The sequence below is a fragment of the Ursus maritimus genome, unplaced genomic scaffold (genome assembly GCF_017311325.1).
Source record: "Ursus maritimus isolate PB19 unplaced genomic scaffold, ASM1731132v1 scaffold_9, whole genome shotgun sequence".
In the NCBI taxonomy this organism is placed as follows: domain Eukaryota; kingdom Metazoa; phylum Chordata; class Mammalia; order Carnivora; family Ursidae; genus Ursus; species Ursus maritimus.
The window spans coordinates 37359929-37378897 of record NW_024427107.1 but is presented as its reverse complement, the minus strand read 5'-3'; the positions used below and the strand labels follow the sequence as shown (position 1 = coordinate 37378897).

At 36.7% G+C, this 18969-nt stretch overlaps 1 protein-coding gene and 1 pseudogene across 1 annotated transcript in view; one reads left to right on the top strand and one right to left on the bottom strand.

Annotated features, from left to right (window-relative positions):
* PIP4P2 (phosphatidylinositol-4,5-bisphosphate 4-phosphatase 2) overlaps window positions 1-18969 on the top strand; it is a 51802-nt gene that overhangs the window by 26844 nt on the left and 5989 nt on the right. The window contains exons 4-5 of the mRNA XM_008689181.2: window positions 1074-1197; window positions 10164-10216. Coding sequence (XP_008687403.2) covers window positions 1074-1197; window positions 10164-10216 — 177 coding nt within the window. The remainder of the gene's footprint in view (window positions 1-1073; window positions 1198-10163; window positions 10217-18969) is intronic.
* Window positions 4202-4668, bottom strand: LOC103661419 (annotated as a pseudogene).

Genomic DNA, 18969 nt, shown 5'->3' with positions numbered 1-18969 from the left:
TAATAAGGGTATTTATGAGATCTCTAGTTGCAACCTGCAGACAAGTGTTATCTGAGTGAATAGAATAAACCCGTTGTGTAATGCATGTAGTCAGGTGTTTAAACAGTTGCAGTAAAGGTGTTTTTAAGAACACTATTTGCAAGCCACTTCAGACATCTGTTCTATCAGTGAAGGGAGGTGACACCCAACTGTAATATATATGCGCATATATATGCATATATTTGCATATATGTATGTATATGTATGTGTATATACATATATGTATACATATGTATATATATATATATATGAAGTGATTAAATATGTTTCAGAGAAAAATAAAAAATAAAAGTGACCACCTAGTTTACCTTTGATGTAATTCATCTTAACCTGGAAGTGTTCTAGTCGTCACTGTATACCTCACTGTGTGCGATACTAGTCTTTGCTGAACATAATCTGTGCAATGAATTCTGGAGCTGTTTGCCCTTATCAAATGCCAGTATAGATGTGCCCAGAGAGGAGTATGTCAAGACTTTCACTGTGTTTTTTGTGTGATTTCTGGCATTTTGACCATTATATGAATCATTTGCAACCCCATCTGATAGAATAGACAGGAAAGAAACCTCCCATTTTCCTTTTTGTCCAACTCTGGCTAAATAGACATCAAAGAATACCAGCCCACCTGGAGAAATCTGACTGTGACTCAGCACTTTGTACCTTCATAGCACACACGTAATTGTTGATGGAGGATATTTTAATGTGTGTAGTCCTCTACCAAACTCAACTTGTCTTCCTAGACAGGGAATGATACAAATGACGCTCTGAGCTGAACTTGTAGGAACTTAGAAATGGCAGTTAAATGGTTCCCAAAACCATTGATTAGAACCAATACATGGTTTCTATCACAAATATTTAAAAAAGTCGTTTTTTTTTTTTTACTTTTGAAATCATTGCTACTTTCTGTGAATTTGGCTTCAAAGCCTGACAATTTATAAAACAAGTATAATCTATTTTCAGTGCTATGCCATATATTACAGGTTTTGCCCTCAGTCCATTTGTGGGGTAATAAAGTTGTTTCCTTTCTCTCTCCACAGTAGACGCATAATTAACCTTAGCCCAGTAATGCTTATATCTGAAGAACAGCCAGCCCAACCTGCATTGCCAGTCCAGCCAGAAGGTACAAGGGTCGTGTGTGGGCATTGTGGAAACACATTCCTGGTAAGTAACCAGACATTTGTCATAGTGGCATCACTCTGTAAATGTAGGTCATGATCACATACATTTGACCACTGCTCATGGTCTTATAGTTTTATCCAACTGCAAATTAGTCAGAAGATTAAAAGAAAACCTTTCTAAGAAAGACAGTTAATCAGAGGTGCATCTGGGATGTCCTGCATCTTTTGTGAATCAGATAAAAGGTACATCCTCTGGTTGGTTCATTTGCAAAAAGGGGCCTGTCTGGGTAGGCCAGTGAGAAACAGTGCCCTTTCCTTCTGGGCTTAGCAACATGGGTGTCTTGGCGTGGTGTGTGGCTGAATCTTAGCTTTACTGTCACCTCCTCAGCAGAAAACAAAGTGCACAGTCTCAAGAGGTGGCCCTGCTTTGTGGTTTCTAGATTCAAGAAAAATTCTTATTATAATTTATCATTTTTTTTCTGATTTTTAAAAATTAAACTTGGAGTAAAGGGAATTAACTCCGGTGTCCATAATTAGATAAACTACTTGGAAAAAAAAATAAGGTGTAAGTACTTAGATATAAGCAAAATTTACAGGAGTTCTTGTTTTACTGCTTTTAACTTTAACCCTAAGTTTGATTTTTAAAAGTTAATTTCCTAATGCTTTACTCTGTCAGGAAGATTTTCTTTTGTTATTCAGCCTTCGTGGGAGACAACAATTTTCCTTAGAACCTAAGTAGTAATGAAAACTTTCAGAGTGTGAGCATGGGCAGGGCTGAGGTCACTAGTGGTCTTGCACTGCAAGATCTGCTGTCTTGGGATAAACTAAGAGATGGACCCATTTAAGAAAGTGTAGATGATTTGCTTTTTTTCCTTCTAATTTTAATTTTTAGTAGAGTAATTCATGTACATAATTTCAATGTCAAATAGGATTATAAAGCTATTTATAATTTATAATTATAAATATAATTATAAAGCTATTATATATTATATATATTCCCTATATTTTATATATATATATTTATATATATATATATTCAACTGAGCATAGCATAGTTTAGAGTTGAATCACTACGTTGCTCACTTGAAACGAATGTGATGTTGTAGGGTAACTATACTCAAATTTAATTCTTAAAAAGAATGTGTCTTAGGGAGAATATGTTTGAACTCATTGTCTGGGTACTCAGTGGGCCCTCTTATAGTCCACACTATTTTCTTTGGTCCTTCTTTCTAGAATCCTTTCTTTAGATCACCTGAATTTTGTCTTTCTTTCTTTCTTTCTCTTTCTTTCTTTCTTTCTTTCTTTCTTTCTTTCTTTCTTTCTTTCTTTTCCTTTCTTTTCTTTTCTTTTCTTTACATTTTCTTTTTAGTTTTGCCTTTTTCTTTTACTTACTGAGAAACTTATCCAACTATGTCTTCTAAACTTAATTCAAAATTTTAATTTCAGATTATTTAACTTAATTTTTAATTTTGAAGAGTTTTCCTGCATTCTCTGGTTATTTTTTACCTTTTTCTAAAGAGCATTCTCTTCTCTACGGCATCTTTCTGAAACTATTGTTGTTGTTGTTGTTTTTCTGAGGTATTGTTCTTCTTTATGCCTTGTCTGTTTTCTCCCCACTTTTTCTTTTTCTTTTCTTTTGTGGTAGAGATTATACTGCAGAGTTCATTTATATTGGAGGCTCAGCCCTGATTGGAAACTCTATTCATGTAGCAGGGGTGAAGTTTCTCCTTTCCTTTCTTCCTTCCTTCCTTCCTTCCTTCCTTCCTTCCTTCCTTCCTTCCTTCTCACTCTCCTCCTCCTTCTAACTCTTCCAGTTCTTTTTCTTCCCCCTTTTCTCATTTTTTGAAGAGCTGTCAACTCTTAGTATCAAGAAGTCTTCTTTGAGGGCAAGTGTCTCTGGGGAACAATCCTCCCATTTCTTGTGGGTGATATACCAGGGAGACAGCATTTAGGAGTTAAGAAAGGTAATGAGGAGACGGTCTCACCCACTGTTCAAACCGTAGACTTGAACTTAATTCCTTTCTTTTTAGAATGTTTTATTCTTGCCTTCTGCTATGCTTGATGTTCTAAGTCCACAAGCTCTGTAGTCCAGTTTCTCTCTCCATCTTCTCTTGCATGTACTGGGGAGAGAGGGCTTTCTGCTTTTGCGGTGTGCAGGGAAGAGCATACAGCCGATAGTGCTGTTTGTGCCACTACCCCCAGCCCCACCTGGGAAAGCACGTAGTAGCCCCGAGAGCTGCATCGCTCTGCCTTTCTGCAGTGTGAACCAGCTTTGCGTTGACATAGCTCTCTGCAGACAGCCTTCAACTTGCAGCATCCCTTTCACTAAGCCAGCTGCCAAGTCCCTGTTAACTTCCCATTGTCCAAAAATTGGAGGCCATTTCTCCTCTTTATCCTTATGGTATTATACATTTTTAAATTCATTTGCTATCATTTTAGTCAAGTTTGGGAAAGGAAATGGAAATGACCTTAATCAGAATTGTTAGGATTTTTCTGACATAGTAGGAGAAAATAGATCTTCCTTCCATTTTTGTTTTATTGATTAAATCAGTAACGAAGTACATAAATTAGATATACCTGGTGGAAATAGTTAACAAACTTCTTTTTGAAAATTACTATATACTGTTTTTTTTCCTATTTAGAAAAGTTTATTGAACACTACTCCTGCAGTACACTTATTGAAAGAAAAATTTAATTGTCCCTGAAGGTACCCAGTCATTTCACATGATCTTTACCCTAATGTTTTTTGTATTAAAAATACAGGTTAAATACGAAATTAGTAAAATGCAACATATGAAACTTCAGGCTGAGCAAAAACACAAATCCAAAAAAAAGTTACTCTCTACTAGTAGAATAGTTTCCGCAGTATTTAAGATGTTTCCTATGTAAGTCATATTTGAATGCAATTTTTAGAACCATAGTTAAAGATACTCAGCAATTTGTTAACTGCAGGTATCCACATTTTCCTTCCATCATATAATCTATTCCTTTGATTAAGTTGGCAACATCTGCCGGGATCCACAGGATGAAGCAAAAATGAGTAGTGGTTATTTCTCAAGATTTGCGACATCTGTTCCATCTTTAGTATAGTTTCCTGAGATTTCTGTTCCACTGAAGTCAAAACCAGGATTTTCTTTCTGGAATCTCTCTAATGTAAGTTTTCCCTGCGTTTGGTCTTACACCCAAGGATCAGTTACATATTCAGATTCTAGAAGTCCAACAATTTGCTGCGTCCCTTTGTGTCTTTGTAAGAACAGTAGGGACCATTTTTCTGTCCTCCAAAGTCCATGTTCCCTCATCATTGTTGTAGAATCGAAAAGCCAGCCCTTAATGATCTCGCAACCACCCAGGCCACTGCGACGTACTGGCTCTGCAGGCCGCGCTGGATGTCCTGGGCGCGAGTGCCTGGTGGCAGCTGACCTTCAGTGAATACCTCCTCCACGATCTGGTACCACTGGCCGCATGGCGTCCCGCATGGAACCACCCCACTGTGCTCCTCAGATGGGGCCAACATCCTCCAGGGGCCTCCCAGCGGCAGCCCCACGGAGTGAGGTTATACTGCTTTACTACAGGATAACAGACTGTAGGTTTTGATAGATATCAAGTGATTTGACTACATTGAATATATATTAAATACATTTATTTTTTTCTTATATGTGAACAAATTATATTTTGAAATACCATTTTAAAATCTTCAAAACATTTTTTTTCAACTGACTTCAGAGAGCTTCCCTCCATAACTACATTTGCATTTTGCTCAGTTATATTTTGTATTCTAAATCCTTGCCATGGGGAATCTTATAGCCACAATGTAAGTGAGCTGATTTCATATGTTCAAAAACATATACTGAGTGCCTATCAGGCACTGGGCTACATGCTGGGGAAACAGGAAGGCACATTTCCTGCCCTTATGGAGTTTTCTAGTCTAATTGGAGAAGAAAGACAATTCAAACAAGAATTACATGGAATGCGTTTAGACTATAGTAGGAAATAACAGAGTGTTCTTAGTGCACGCGTAGAAGTACCTAGCCTAGAGTAAGTGACATTTTCCTAAGACTAATGGAAAGCTGAGTAAAGTTTTATAGCTAATTCTGTATATTTGGGTGCTATGTATAGAATGGATTGCATCAGGGCAAGCCTGAAGAGGAACAAGACTAATGTTTGGCTTTTATTGTCCAGAAAAGTGAAGATGGTGCTTGGGAATAGCATAAGGCTTTTCAGAGAGAAGTGACATACTGACAATAGAGTAGATAGGGGAGTGAGGAAAAAAGGAAAATCAAAGACATTAAAAAGTTCATATTTAATTTTTTGAAATCATCTGGCAGTGAATTCTAGAGAATGATCCAAATTGAGAGGTTAAAAGATAGGTATGTGACATGGTTTTTCTTACTTTAAAAAGTAGCTTATGCATTTAGATCTTTTCACCCTAAGAGAAAATTACTAAAGTAATGTGCAATCCAGAGATTAACTTCTAAAACTAACTCTTATTTACTTAATACTTAGTGTAGGCAAGTGAATCATATTAGCATATTAGCACAGTAAATATGATTAAAAACTTGATTCTTCAGCAGGAAANNNNGCTGTTTTGGATTAATATATGATATTTAAAGATGACTTAAAAATTTCTAAAAAACAAAGTTTTTGGTGATTAAGGGAACACAGTACATACCTATGGGGTGGCTATTACTTTGGAGAGTTTCAGATTAATGAGAGATATGCAGTGTCATAAAGAATAAATAGGCTGCAAATCTCTCAATTCTGACTCAAGAACTTTACCTTAACCTTATTATTATGCCGATCACAAATAGTCTTATATCCTTTGTAGTATGTTCTTTGTCCTTCAAGCTTTTGACTATTAGGATTCATTTACTTTTTCTCAACCTTGTTTCAGCCTTGCCTTACAAGGCCTAGAAACAATTGAGACAAGTTCCAAAGTTCAATGACATTGAAAAGGAAATATGAAAAAATCAGGAATAGTGAAAAAAAGGGCAGAAAAACATAAGTCAGTCGTACATAAGAATATAAATATGTGTAATATTTAATCCTGTGCAGTTGCTAAGATTAGTCTGAATTTTATATGTGAGACTTCTAGAGTCAATGAAAAAAGGAAAACATGATCTCTTACAAGATATTCATGATGGTTTTTAAAAAGATCACAGAGGAGAGGGTTTTTTGGAATACTGTGACCTGAAAGAGAATTATTTCCATTGACTAAGATAAAAGAACCATATAATGAACTGTGTCCTCAACAACCTTCTGTTTATAATAACATCTTTTAGTATATCAATGTTATGGTGCTAAAGCTAAATTTACTATAAATTCACATTATTCACATTCTTCATTTCACAGCCTGGCTGGAACCATGGGTAATGTTTAGAAAAGTTAGATTTGTGTTTTCCAAAGTATATTCAATACGACACTCACTTTATAGGATAATAATAGGTGTTATGTGAATAAAGGGTTCCATGGTCATTGGGAATTGCTAGGATAAACAAAAGACTAAACACAATCTTTTTACAGGTGTATTCTTAAGCACTTTTAGCATGCATCATTGTTACTACCCAGGAAGAGTTTTAATGTAGTATTTACAAACATTTTTTTTTAAAGGTTTATTTATTTATTTTAAGAGGCAGGAGGGGCAGAGGGAGAGAATCTCCAAGCAGACTCCCTACTGAGCACAGAGCCTGATGCGGTGGGGCTCAATCTCATGACTGTAAGACCAGGACCTGAGCCAAAACCAAGAGTCAGATGCTTAACTGACTGAGCCGCTTAGGTGCCCCTACGTTTTTTTAACCTCTAAACCATTTTGAGGACATCATCTAGTCAGAATAATATTTTGAGGGCTATTGCTTAGAAAATAATTTTCCAGAAGAGTAAAGGGAATACATAGCCTTTAGCTAGCCCTGCATGAAATATAAAGAAGTTTCTTAAGACACTGAACAGTGGAGTTTAATTTTGCATTTCAATGGGGCAGGTGTTCTCTCTTGCTGATAAAAGGCAGGTCCAGATGCTTTGTTAACCAATAGCTGACTCTGGGGTTGGCATGCCCCCATAGAAACAATCTATAGTATGTACCTGAATCATAGACGATGGTTCAAACTTTGCTCTGAAGTGAGCCTGCGCAGTACCTTCAGTCAGGGTCAGATTTTCCTCATTTGGACACAGGACATATGGTTTGGTGTCATAGCAGAAAGTAACAATAGTTTTAAGGTGCATAATTCAAAGTAATGACACCAGTCACCTATTGTGTCCATTAAAAATTAAAATCCAGTAAGGTACTATCAAAGGATTCATTTTTAGCAGGATAACTTTCTCATGGCCTTCTAAGATTGATTAAAATATATATATATATCTTGGGGAAACTAAGTTTATCTGTTACATAGAATAGTTAGAAATAAGTCAAATATTGGATGACCTCTACTAAACATGATTGAGTTTTAGAGAAGTTGCCTTTAATATTTCCAATAGAAAATAGATAATTTTGTTTTTTTTCCCCTATTGAAGTTCTGGCAATAAAATTCTAAGAGTAGAGGCTGCGTTTTAGGTAGAAGAACAGTAGTCAACTTCCTTTCACAAGCACAGGTGTTTGCATTCACATGAATAGAGTAGGACGAAATTATTTCTAATGTAGATGCTTAATTCTTAGTTTGCTGCATTTAAGTGAGTACTTGGAGATAACAAAGCCCAATGTGTTAGGTTGCTGGCTCTATAATTTACTAATCACATAATGAAGTCTTAGCTGTTTGTCAGTTATCATTGAATTTACCATGCATAATCTATGCTGAAATGAAGAGCACTATTAAATTATAATATTGGACTAAATCATCTCCTTAGGTTGGTCATTAAAATTCTAAAATTCCTATGCCAACATATTAGCCTTCAAGCTTGGATTTTGAGTTCCACTTTCTCAAGGGTTTCATAACTGCCTCCTTAACTACTTTGGTTCTTTAACTATGAAGAACTTAAGTTTGTTATTTATAAATAAAATTTGAAATGACTACAAGTTCAGCAACTGTCCTAAAACTAATTACAATAATGTAAAAAAGGGGTGCCTGGGTGACTCTGGCGATTAAGCATCCGACTCTTGATTTTGGCTCAGGTCATGATCTCAGGGTTTTACTGCTGGGCATGAAGCCTACTTAAGATTCCCTTTCCCTCTTTCCCTCCCCCATGTTCTCTCTCTCTCTAAAAAAAAAAAAGTACCCAGTAAGATTTCTGGATTCTTCACTTAATATTCTGTAAAACTCTAGAAATCTTTGTTTAGCACGATAATTCTGGCATTTTTACTATTAAGTTTTGCCATAAGTTAACTTGTTACAAAGTAAGTATGAAAGAAAGATTTACTGGTGCCTGAACAAAAAAATGTAGCATTGGTCTGGCATTCTCAGATGTTGAAAAATAATCATTTTGAAAAGAGAATGAACATTCAAGTAAAGTTTCATTTATCTTGAGACTCCATGTGCCTACTGTGTGACTGAGAGATCATTTCCAGCTTCACTAACTTTGAGTTTTCAAATAAAAATGAAGACAGAGAAGTCTAGGAAAACCCAGATTTATTATTTTTTTAAGTTAATAATTTTTAAAAATAAAAAAACCTGTTATGCATCAAATACTTTCTGAAAGTTATCTTCTATTGTGTGGAAAACATTTGGATACGTATAATTTATTGAAGCCCTACTTGGAAAGTTATGGAAAGAGACAGGAGTGATTTAGAATCCTAAACAAAAATTAATTTTAATAAAAGAAAAGTTGTTTTGTTGATAAAACTGAAGCACTTAAAGGAATTATCCTAAAACCATAAAGGAAATAGACCCTTTGCAAGAAGGAATATAGAAAAGCAAGCAAAATGGAAGACGAAAAAGGGACTTTTAAATATACATTTTGTGGGGGCGCCTGGGTGGCTCAGTCGTTGGGCGTCTGCCTTTGGCTCAGGGCGTGATCCCAGCATTCTGGGATCGAGCCCCACATCGGGCTCCTCCGCTGGGAGCCTGCTTCTTCCTCTCCCACTCCCCTGCTGTGTTCCCTCTCTCGCTGGCTGTCTCTCTCTCTGTCAAATAAATAAATAAAATCTTAAAAAAATAAATAAATATACATTTTGTGGTTAAGATTTACTTTAAATTTATATTGCACATTCTTTCAAAGACTTTAACCCACTACCCGTAAACCATTTCAAATATCTCAATAACAAGGAAAATAGCTCATTCTATTATCTACATTCACACGGAAGAGAATTTGCACGGTAGAAGGAGTATTTTTTTGTTACATAGAATAAGCAAGGACAGAACAGAGAGAGCTGGCTGACTTGAATTCTCTCTGTATCTTATTTGTTTAGTTTATTTACTTTGTGAGTTTCCTACGTAATTAGACTATAAATAGTTGTATTTTAGTAATGAATTGAAATATCCATATATTTAAAAGGCTCATCCTCAAGATTTTTTTACAAAGATTTTATTTATTTATTTGCGATAGAGAGTGCAAAAAGACAGAGCACGAGCAGTGGTAGAGGGTAGGGACAGAGGGAGAGGGAGAAGCTGACGCCCTACTGAGCAGGGTCCCCAGCTCGGGCTCCATCCCAGGTCCCTGGGATCATGACCTGAGCCGAAGGCAGGTGCTTAACTGACTGAACAACCCAGGCCCCCTTAGTCCTTAAGATTTAAAGGCAAAACATCTTTTGAAGGTCCATGAAATAGGTTTTTATTCCTTGGGAATGAACTGAGACCTAAAACTGAAAGAAATGACCCTAATTACAGCGTTACGTTCAGATTTCATTATAAAGCCAGCCTAGATTGCGTCAGAACCTTGAACAAGTCATGGGAACTGTTGCAGAGGAGAATCCCAAACTTTATTTTAAGGGAGGGGAAGAAGTGTTGAGGGGAAAAGGTCCTATAACCGTGAGAAGGGGGTAGCTTCTGCTGTGATCCCTGGTAACATTTGAACTAAAAGAAACATCTTATCAGATTGGATAGTTTTCAGTTGTTTTTCTTTTCAATCTTTTCTTTTTATTTACAGTGGATGGAACTGCGGTTCAACACTCTGGCAAAATGCCCACACTGCAAAAAAATGTAAGTTTCTCTACCATTGGAAGTGCTCCTGGGAGGTACTGGAGAATAATTTAAAGAGCAGAATTCTTACTTTGGCAGATTTTGATTTGAAGACATACTGTGGGATGAATGCATGTTGAGTATGTTTATGCTTTCCAAAACTAAAAAAAAGGATATCTTTAAACTGATTAATGTATTCCATTTTGAAATGAAAATGATTGGGCTTGATTATCATTCTCCAAAGGGAAATCAATTTCTAAGAAGAAATTACTAAAATTACCGGTAACCTGGTGAGGATTTACAAATGTCCCAAGAAGTTATAATCTATTGCAAATAATCTAAAACTTATATTTAAAAAATGGGCTGTAATCTAGGAGAAACACTAAATGTTTGGAGGTTTATAATTAGATAATTGTTAGCTTTTTTCATTTCCTGTCTAGTGAGATTATTCTCTGATAGCAAAGTTTATATAATTATTTACCTATCTAACTATTCAGTATATTTTTCTCTATTCCTAAATAGTGTACCTAAGGAAATTAACAAAAGTCGATTGTATGCTAAGCACAGTGATGGTTACTTTCTATACAGAGATCTATTAGCTGTAATCCTTCCAGCAATCCTGGAATGCAGGAATTATGATCTTCATTTTACAGATGAGAAACTGTTAGAGACGTTAAGGATTTTTGCTTACGTGATTTGCTTGGGTAATTGTTTTGGAACAGTGGCAACATTTTGCCAATTATAAAGAAGCATTGAATGCCTAGATAGTCTATAATTGGTTAAAATATTACAAGACAGTATATTAATGTTAAGAAGAATTTATATCAGTTACTTAAGGAACAACTTGAATAGAAATACACATGGAATAAGTCTGCTTAAAATCATTCCTAAGGAACGTTTATGGAATTGGAATCACATGCTAAACATGGGAGGACTCAGGGCATCCGTTACTTATTTGAGTAAAGATACTGTTATCACATGAACACTCATGGCTTGTATCTGCATTTGTTTTCCCTTTGAATGTTCTTCTTCATAACAAAATGATGAGTCATCTATTAAGATTCTAAGGAATCTTATTTATTTTTTTTTAGTTTTCTTAATAGATTTATTTATTTATTTGAGAGAGTGAGAGAGAGCGAGAGAGCGCAGGGGGAGGGGCAGTGGGAGGGGAAGGGAGAATCCTAAGCAGACTTTGCACTGAGCCCGAAGTAGGGCTTGATCCCATGACCCTGAGATCATGAGCTGAAACCAAGAGTCAGATGCTTAACGCCAGCCAACTGCTCCAGGAATTTTATTTCTTTAAACACAAGTATAAAATATCCTAAAACTATGTTTAAATTATAGGGGTTACTAAAAATTATTATGAAACCATCACGAAACATGTGCAGGAAAGCTTCCCCCAGTGGCTTCAGAGACCAAAAAGCATTTTGTCATATCACTGTTTCTCCCTGGGGCCACTGTAGCTGAAGGTGAGGTTGCTCTTTCAGTTGGTTGGGCAGCTTGTGGCCTCTGCAAGACAGGAGTTGTAGTCCTAGCATTCTGAAGGAGGACTTGGACTATATTGTAATAGACCTAAGACTGGTAAAGATGGTGGTTTAATCTATGACAATTATTATGGGCTATCATTTCTCTGTATCCCTGACATACTCCTTTGTGGATCATCTCCTGACATTTTTAATAATAGTGGACTCTTACTCTCTTTTATTTTGCTGTTTAGTGCTTTCTTTTATAAATATCCATGGATTGAATAAATAGTCCTGTGCTGGGTACGGGGTGCTTGAAATGAAAGATGTAACCTTGCCTTCAGGGAACTTGTTCTTGTGGGCGTAGGGAAGAGAATAATCAATATAATGAAGTTTTAAGTCTTTTGAAAGAGGTACACTTTGCATTTTCTGCTTTCAAGAGCCCCTAATCCAGATTGGAGGGAAAGGGAACTTGAGAGGCTTCTGGTTGGGGGGTGGTATATGATGTAACTTATTAAAAATGAGTGGGGATTATGTGAGAAAGCGTGCAGGATGGTTCCTTGCAGAAGGAGCTACCTGTGCGAAGGTGCAGGAGTCACAGTGTAGATGTGGTGGTACGGCAGCGGAATAGATAGGATTGGATGGGGGGGTATGAGAGAGATTGGGGTAAAGGACGACTTTATATCTGAGAGGCTATAGAATTATTCACTAAGATAGCACATAGAAGAACTATGGCAGACAGATGCTAAATTCAATTTGAACATATTAGATATAAAGAGACTCTAAGTTTGTTAGATCGGCTAAGTCTTATTCCTTGAAATTCATATCCATCCACTTTTCAAACCACCAGTCTTGGATCAGTATGGCCACTGCTTCTCCCTTCCTTTACCAAGATAACTGACATTTGAAAAAAATTCTGTAGTGGTTATCTCTTCACAAATGTATATCTTTACACAGTGAAACCCTTGCTGGATTCTCCATTTTGAAGTGTCCCTGATGAACTCCCTCTCCGTTCTCCCAAGCAGTTATCTCCAGATATTTACTGTTTCTCTTAAACTCCCACCCCCCTACACTACTCACTCAACCTCAGCAGATGAGTTGCCTTCTGTCTCCCGATATGATTGAGCCTGTCTGTGAACTCCTTCGTCTTCACACTGCCTGACTAATACACTATGTGTATCTATGTATACTTCATTTTCTCTTCTCAGAGGGAAGCAGGTGTCTCCCTTTCAGTGCTTATCCCTTCGTTTGATCATGGCACCCATGCCATCTGGAGTGAAGTGCAATTAGCCCTCATCCCCACTAGGTCACTGAATTTGCTTTGACAAAATTCACATCCCAATTGCAAATTCTAGTAGATCTGATCAGTCCTCATCCTGCTTATTTTCTCTAAGTATTTGGTTCTGTTGATCATCCTGGTTTTTCCTTAAAATTTGTTCTTTTCTTGGTTTCCAGGTGCCACTTTCTCCTGCTTTCTTCCCACTTCTGAGAACATTCCTTTACTATTTCCTCTGTTGACTTCACTTTCTCTTTCAAGTAGTTAAATATTGCTATTCTCCAGAATTGCAACTTGACCACACTAGATCTTGGTTTTCTCATAGTTTCCTCTGTCCTATATGCCATTAAATCTTAACCAAAGTGCAACTAAATCACCCCAAATCTGTCTTTGGAGCTTCAGATATAAATAGGCAATCTGTATCCACTGTTTTCCCTATAGTTATTTCAACCTGGGTGTCTACAGGCATGTCAAACGCAGATATCCAACTTGCTTACACTCTGCAAACTAAGCTTCCTTGTGTGGTGGTGAATATATTATACTAATGAATGTTCTTCCATCTGCCTAGCTGACCAAACCAGAAATCTAAATGTATCTTTATTCCCCATATCCAAATGGAAACAAGTCCTATCAGTTCTGTCTCTTGACATTTCAATTCCGTTCTCTTATTCTCACTATTCCTACTTTAGTTCATACAGTTAGGATCCCTCTCCAGGACTATTGTAATAGCTTTCTAATTTATCTCTTGGCCTTCAGCCTTGCTGTTCTCTTTTCCATTTATTAGAGTAATGGCCCTGGACGCAAATACGATTTTAAACTCTCTGGCTCCAAATCTTTTAGTAGTTCCAAAATTCATGGTCATGGTGTACAGTTGTGTAGGTTGAATACTGCACAATGAGGTGATATTTTCATTGTTATTCTAGGTTTGTCTATATATGTGGCATGTAAAGTATCTGGAGGAAGGACATATTCTACTTATTGACATAAATACACCATATGGACTATTACAGGCCCATTGCCTAAAATCTGAAATCAAACTCCAAACTTCTTAGCGAGGTATATACAACCCTCCAGGCTTAGGTAGTTGTCTAACCTCCTTCAAGGTATGGAAGTACCTTGATAGGTAATAAAGTGATATCTTTATTATGTTTTCTTCCACCTTTACACACAACTCACTATGTACCTTCCTCAACAAATTCTACTTCCATAAATACACAATACAGTTTCTTGGTTCGGTCCCTAAATCTCATCCTTCTAGGCCTGGGATGACGTGGCTAGTCCCTTTCTCATTCTTGTATACCTGGAAAACTTAACTTCACAAATTAGCTCATACAGCCCTTGCTTCTACTACTCACCTGCAGAAACCTTCTCTGAAAGAAAGGTTATTCTGTTGCTTGTTTCTTGAACAAAATTCTTATGTTTTTCATACCTGAACAATGTCACTGTTATCTGCTAAGATGACTTACTTACTTTCTCATCTATTCACTTCTTATCCTATCCTTAAGCTGCATCTAATAAAACCTTCCCTAGCTACCTCATCTGAAAATTGTGCTATAAATAATATTGCTTGGCACCATCTTCATTTTCCAGATGTCCTTTATAATGCCCATAGTCATGGGGGGGTATTGTGAAGGGAAAAGTTAATAATTTGACACGTGAATAGTTAGATGTTTGGGAAGTATTGCACGATCTTTTCCTCTTGGGAGATTTACTGTCCATATTTTGTATATTAGAGGCTCTTGACTTTTACACCCAGTAATATGAAAGACTAGTTAACTATAACAAACATCCTTTTAAATGCATAGTTCAGTTCGTATGAAAGTTAAGAAAAAACCCAGGGACCAGAAATAAAGAGGAAAGGACAATAATGGCTGTGATTTCAGATATCCTGAGAGTATTTGCCAGTACTGGCGATCAGGCCCTTGGGTTTCAATGTTCAGATGAAAAATGAGAGGAAGGCCTTAGCCTTGCAGAAGGTGGAGAGCTGGAATACCATCCCCTCACTCCCAGAAAAAGTCCTTAAGGCTGTTCACGAAAAGAGTGGGTGGAAAAAAAATTCACCGGAAAAGGAATATTATGAGGTAGAGATTTTGTAAGAACAGTGAGTTTGAGCCTTATATTTTACCTCATTTATATGGTCTAGGAAAAGCTAGTCTCTGAAACCAATTTAAAGTGGTTTAGGCTTTATATCATTCTAGGGAGCCTGGGAATAGCAAATGAAAATTCTCTGCGGGTGAAGCCACCCCTAAACCATTCTTAAGGATTTCTTGTATTAAGAACTGCCAAAATAAATTCTCAACAAGAATTACCAACCACGTGAGGAAACAAGGTACTATAAGCAGAATCAGCATCAGAAAGAAACAGTATGATTAGATTCCCAAGGACTTACGATATAATTATTAGATATAGAATGTGTTCGTAGCCATGTATGAAATGTTTTTAAAAATAGAAATGAGAAAACAGATAAAACTATGAGAGACTTTTGACTCTGAGAAACAAACCGAGGGTTGTGGAAGGGGAGTTCGGTAGGAGGATGGAGCAACTGGGTGATGGGCATTAAAGAGGGGTCATGATGTGATGAGAACTGGGTGTTACGCACTGATGAATTACTGAACACTACATCTGAAACTAGTGATGTCCTATATGTTGGCTAATTGAATTTAAAATTTAAAAACATGACCAAGCACACACAAGAACCTGTACACAAATTTTCATAGCAACTTTATTCTTAATAGATCCAAATTGGAAACAGTCCAGATGCCCTTGCATGGGAGAATGGTTAAACAAACTGGTACTTGCATACCTTGAAATACTACTCAGCAATGAAAGGAATGAGCTATTGACATATGCACCAGCTTGGATGAATGTATGCTGAGTGAAACAACAACAGTCCCATGAGGTTGCCTACATTAGGGTTCCATTTATGTAACATGTTGAAATGGTGAAATTTGAGAAATGGGAGAACAGATTAGTGACGAGGTGGTGGGTGTAGAGGGTAGGCAGGAGGGAGGTACATAGGTGTGGTTATAGAAGCATCTTTGTAGTGTTGCAACTGCTCTGTATCTTGACTGTGCTGATGGATACTTAGACCTACACATGTGATAAGATTGTGTAGAATTAAATATACACATACACAAATGAGGATAAGTAAAGCAGGAAACCTGACTATTAGTGGATTGTATCAGTGCCAATATCCTGGTTATAATACTATACTGTAGTTTGCCAGATTTTGTTACTATTGGAGAAATTGCATAAAAAAATAAGAGATTTCTCTGTATTATTTCATAAACTGCTTATGAATCTATAATTGTCTCAAAATAAAGCATTTAGTTAACAAAAGCAACAACCAGGTAGATTTTAAAAGAAACAATAAAACTTACAGAAATTACAATGCAATGGACAGGTAAAGCAGCAGATGAAGCTGAAAACTGAAGTTGTGGATTAGAAGAGAGAGGTAAGTAAATTCCCCAGAATCCATCAGGGACACACAGGTGAGAGTAATGTTAAGACAAATACGTATGTGAGCATCTGAAATATATCTGATCTAGAAGACAAAAACAAGAATGAGATGGGCATTTTGAAGAGTTAATCCCTAAGGATTTTCAGATCTATGAAAGATACGAACACTTAGATTTGAAAAGAACCGTGAAATCCATGCAAAATAAGCAAATGCATTATAGTGAAATTGCGGAAAACTGAAGATAAATAGAAGATACTAAAAGCAGAGTGAGAAAGACAGATTTTTTCCTAAAGATTTATTTTTTTAAGTAATTCCTGCACGCAATGTGCAGCTCAAACTCAAGGCCCCGAGATCAAGAGTCACGTGCTCCACCAGTGGAGCCAAACAGGCGCCCCCAAGACAGAGTTTTACTATAAAAAAGGATAACAGTTCTGTCAGCAAACATCTCAGTACCAACAATGGAACCCAAAAAATAAATTTAAAATACTTAAAAGTATTAAGAGAAATTGTCAGACTTGTATTAGAGAACAATCTAAGCCATAATAGAATAATGAAGGCAAAATAAAAGTATTTTCAAATGCAGACCAATGAACCACAAACAACAACAGCAACAAATCCTGAACATTTACCATCTTGATACCCTCACCAAAGAAACTACTAAAAGATGAACGTAGGGAAAAATGGAAAAATATCCCAGAAGAAATTTCTACAAGGCAAGTAGAAAAGGTAAACCAAGGGGCGCCTGGGTGGCACAGCGGTTAAGCGTCTGCCTTCGGCTCAGGGCGTGATCCCGGCGTTACGGGATCGAGCCCCACGTCAGGCTCCTCCGCTATGAGCCTGCTTCTTCCTCTCCCGCTCCCCCTGCTTGTGTTCCCTCTCTCGCTGGCTGTCTCTATCTCTGTCGAATAAATAAATAAAATCTTAAAAAAAAAAAAAAAAAGAAAAGGTAAACCAAGATATTGTAGACAGTCATCAGGAACATGGTATAAAATAGCAAAAACGAAGGTAATGATAATATTAATGCTAATGACTTTGGAGAATTAAAAATACAACAGAATTGAAATATTGGAGAACAAGAACATATAAGACGGGAGGAGAATATTTGAAGTTAATAACTTCTAAGATTCCTATTTTTACTGGGAGGGTAGATTTACTAAATGACTTTAGTTTTTAAATGTTTAAATTTTACACGTGACTGCTAAATTAGTAAAAATAAATTGTAAAACTTTCAAAATAGTGGTGGGAAGTGAAGTAGAATCATAGTCAATCCACAAGAAGTCCAGAAGAGGGTGGAAAATCATAGAAAATACAGAAACCACAGAAAGCCAAAATAAGAGAACAGAAATAACCCATATATATATATATATATCAGCCATCAGAATAAATGTAAATTAGACTGAACCTGTCAGCAAGGCTTGCCAGAAATTATCAGACTAGACTGAAGTCCATCTGTGTGTAATTCAAAGAAGAAACCATGAAATAAGAGAGCATAGGATGAAAGTAAAAAAGGGAAAAAAAGATCAAATCACAAAACCTTCACCAAAGGAAAGATACACCATGCAAACACTAACTGACATAAAAATAATAATGTTAGTATTAGTTAAAAGAGCAGATTGCTCTTCTCTTCCTTTTACCAGAACAACTTCCAGAGTCTGACTGGCCACCCAGGTAACCACATTTTCTAGCCTCTCTTGAAGTAGGTTGCAGCCATGTGTTTAAGGCAGGACTTTTCTTAATTTTCTCTCCCCTCTTCCATTCTGCAGCAGGAGACTTGTCACCCGTGTTGTCTGGCAATAGCAGTTAATCACAGTATAGAGCAGTCTACCAACCCCAAGCTGTACCTTTGAATTCTTTTTTTTTTTTTAAGATTTTATTTATTTATTCGACAGAGGTAGAGACAGCCAGCGAGAGAGGGAACACAAGCAGGGGGAGTGGGAGAGGAAGAAGCAGGCTCATAGCGGAGGAGCCTGATGTGGGACTCGATCCCATAACTCTGGGATCACGCCCTGAGCCAAAGGCAGACGCTTAACCGCTGTGCCACCCAGGAGCCCCACCTTTGAATTCTTATATGCAGGAGAAATAAACTTTTTAAGCTACTGTATTCTGGAAGTCTCCGTTATAGCATTTTAGCAGGTACCTTAAGTATCTCATATGCTTTAGGGTAAAAAGTATTATTATTATGGTCACTTCATCAACAACATAAAATCTGGGGGTGCCCTGTTGGCTCAGTCGCTAGAGCATGTGACCTCAGGGTCGTGAGTTCAAGGCCTACACTGGACATGGAGCTTTCTTTAAATAAATTTAATTAATTAAAAGAAAAAAGGAAAAAAATTGCACAAATTCTGGATTTGTGTGCACTACATAATATGACTTCAAAATAAGTTAAAATAAAAATTGATAATTATAAGGGCTGTGCTCTTTTATACCAAGACATAAATATGAAAAGGTAAATTCTAATACTTATAGAAGATTAAAAAAAATTTTTTTATGACAGGTAGGAAAGAATTTCCTACACAAGGCAGAAGCAAGCACAAACCTGAAAGGAAAATATTGATAACTTTTACCATATTAGAAT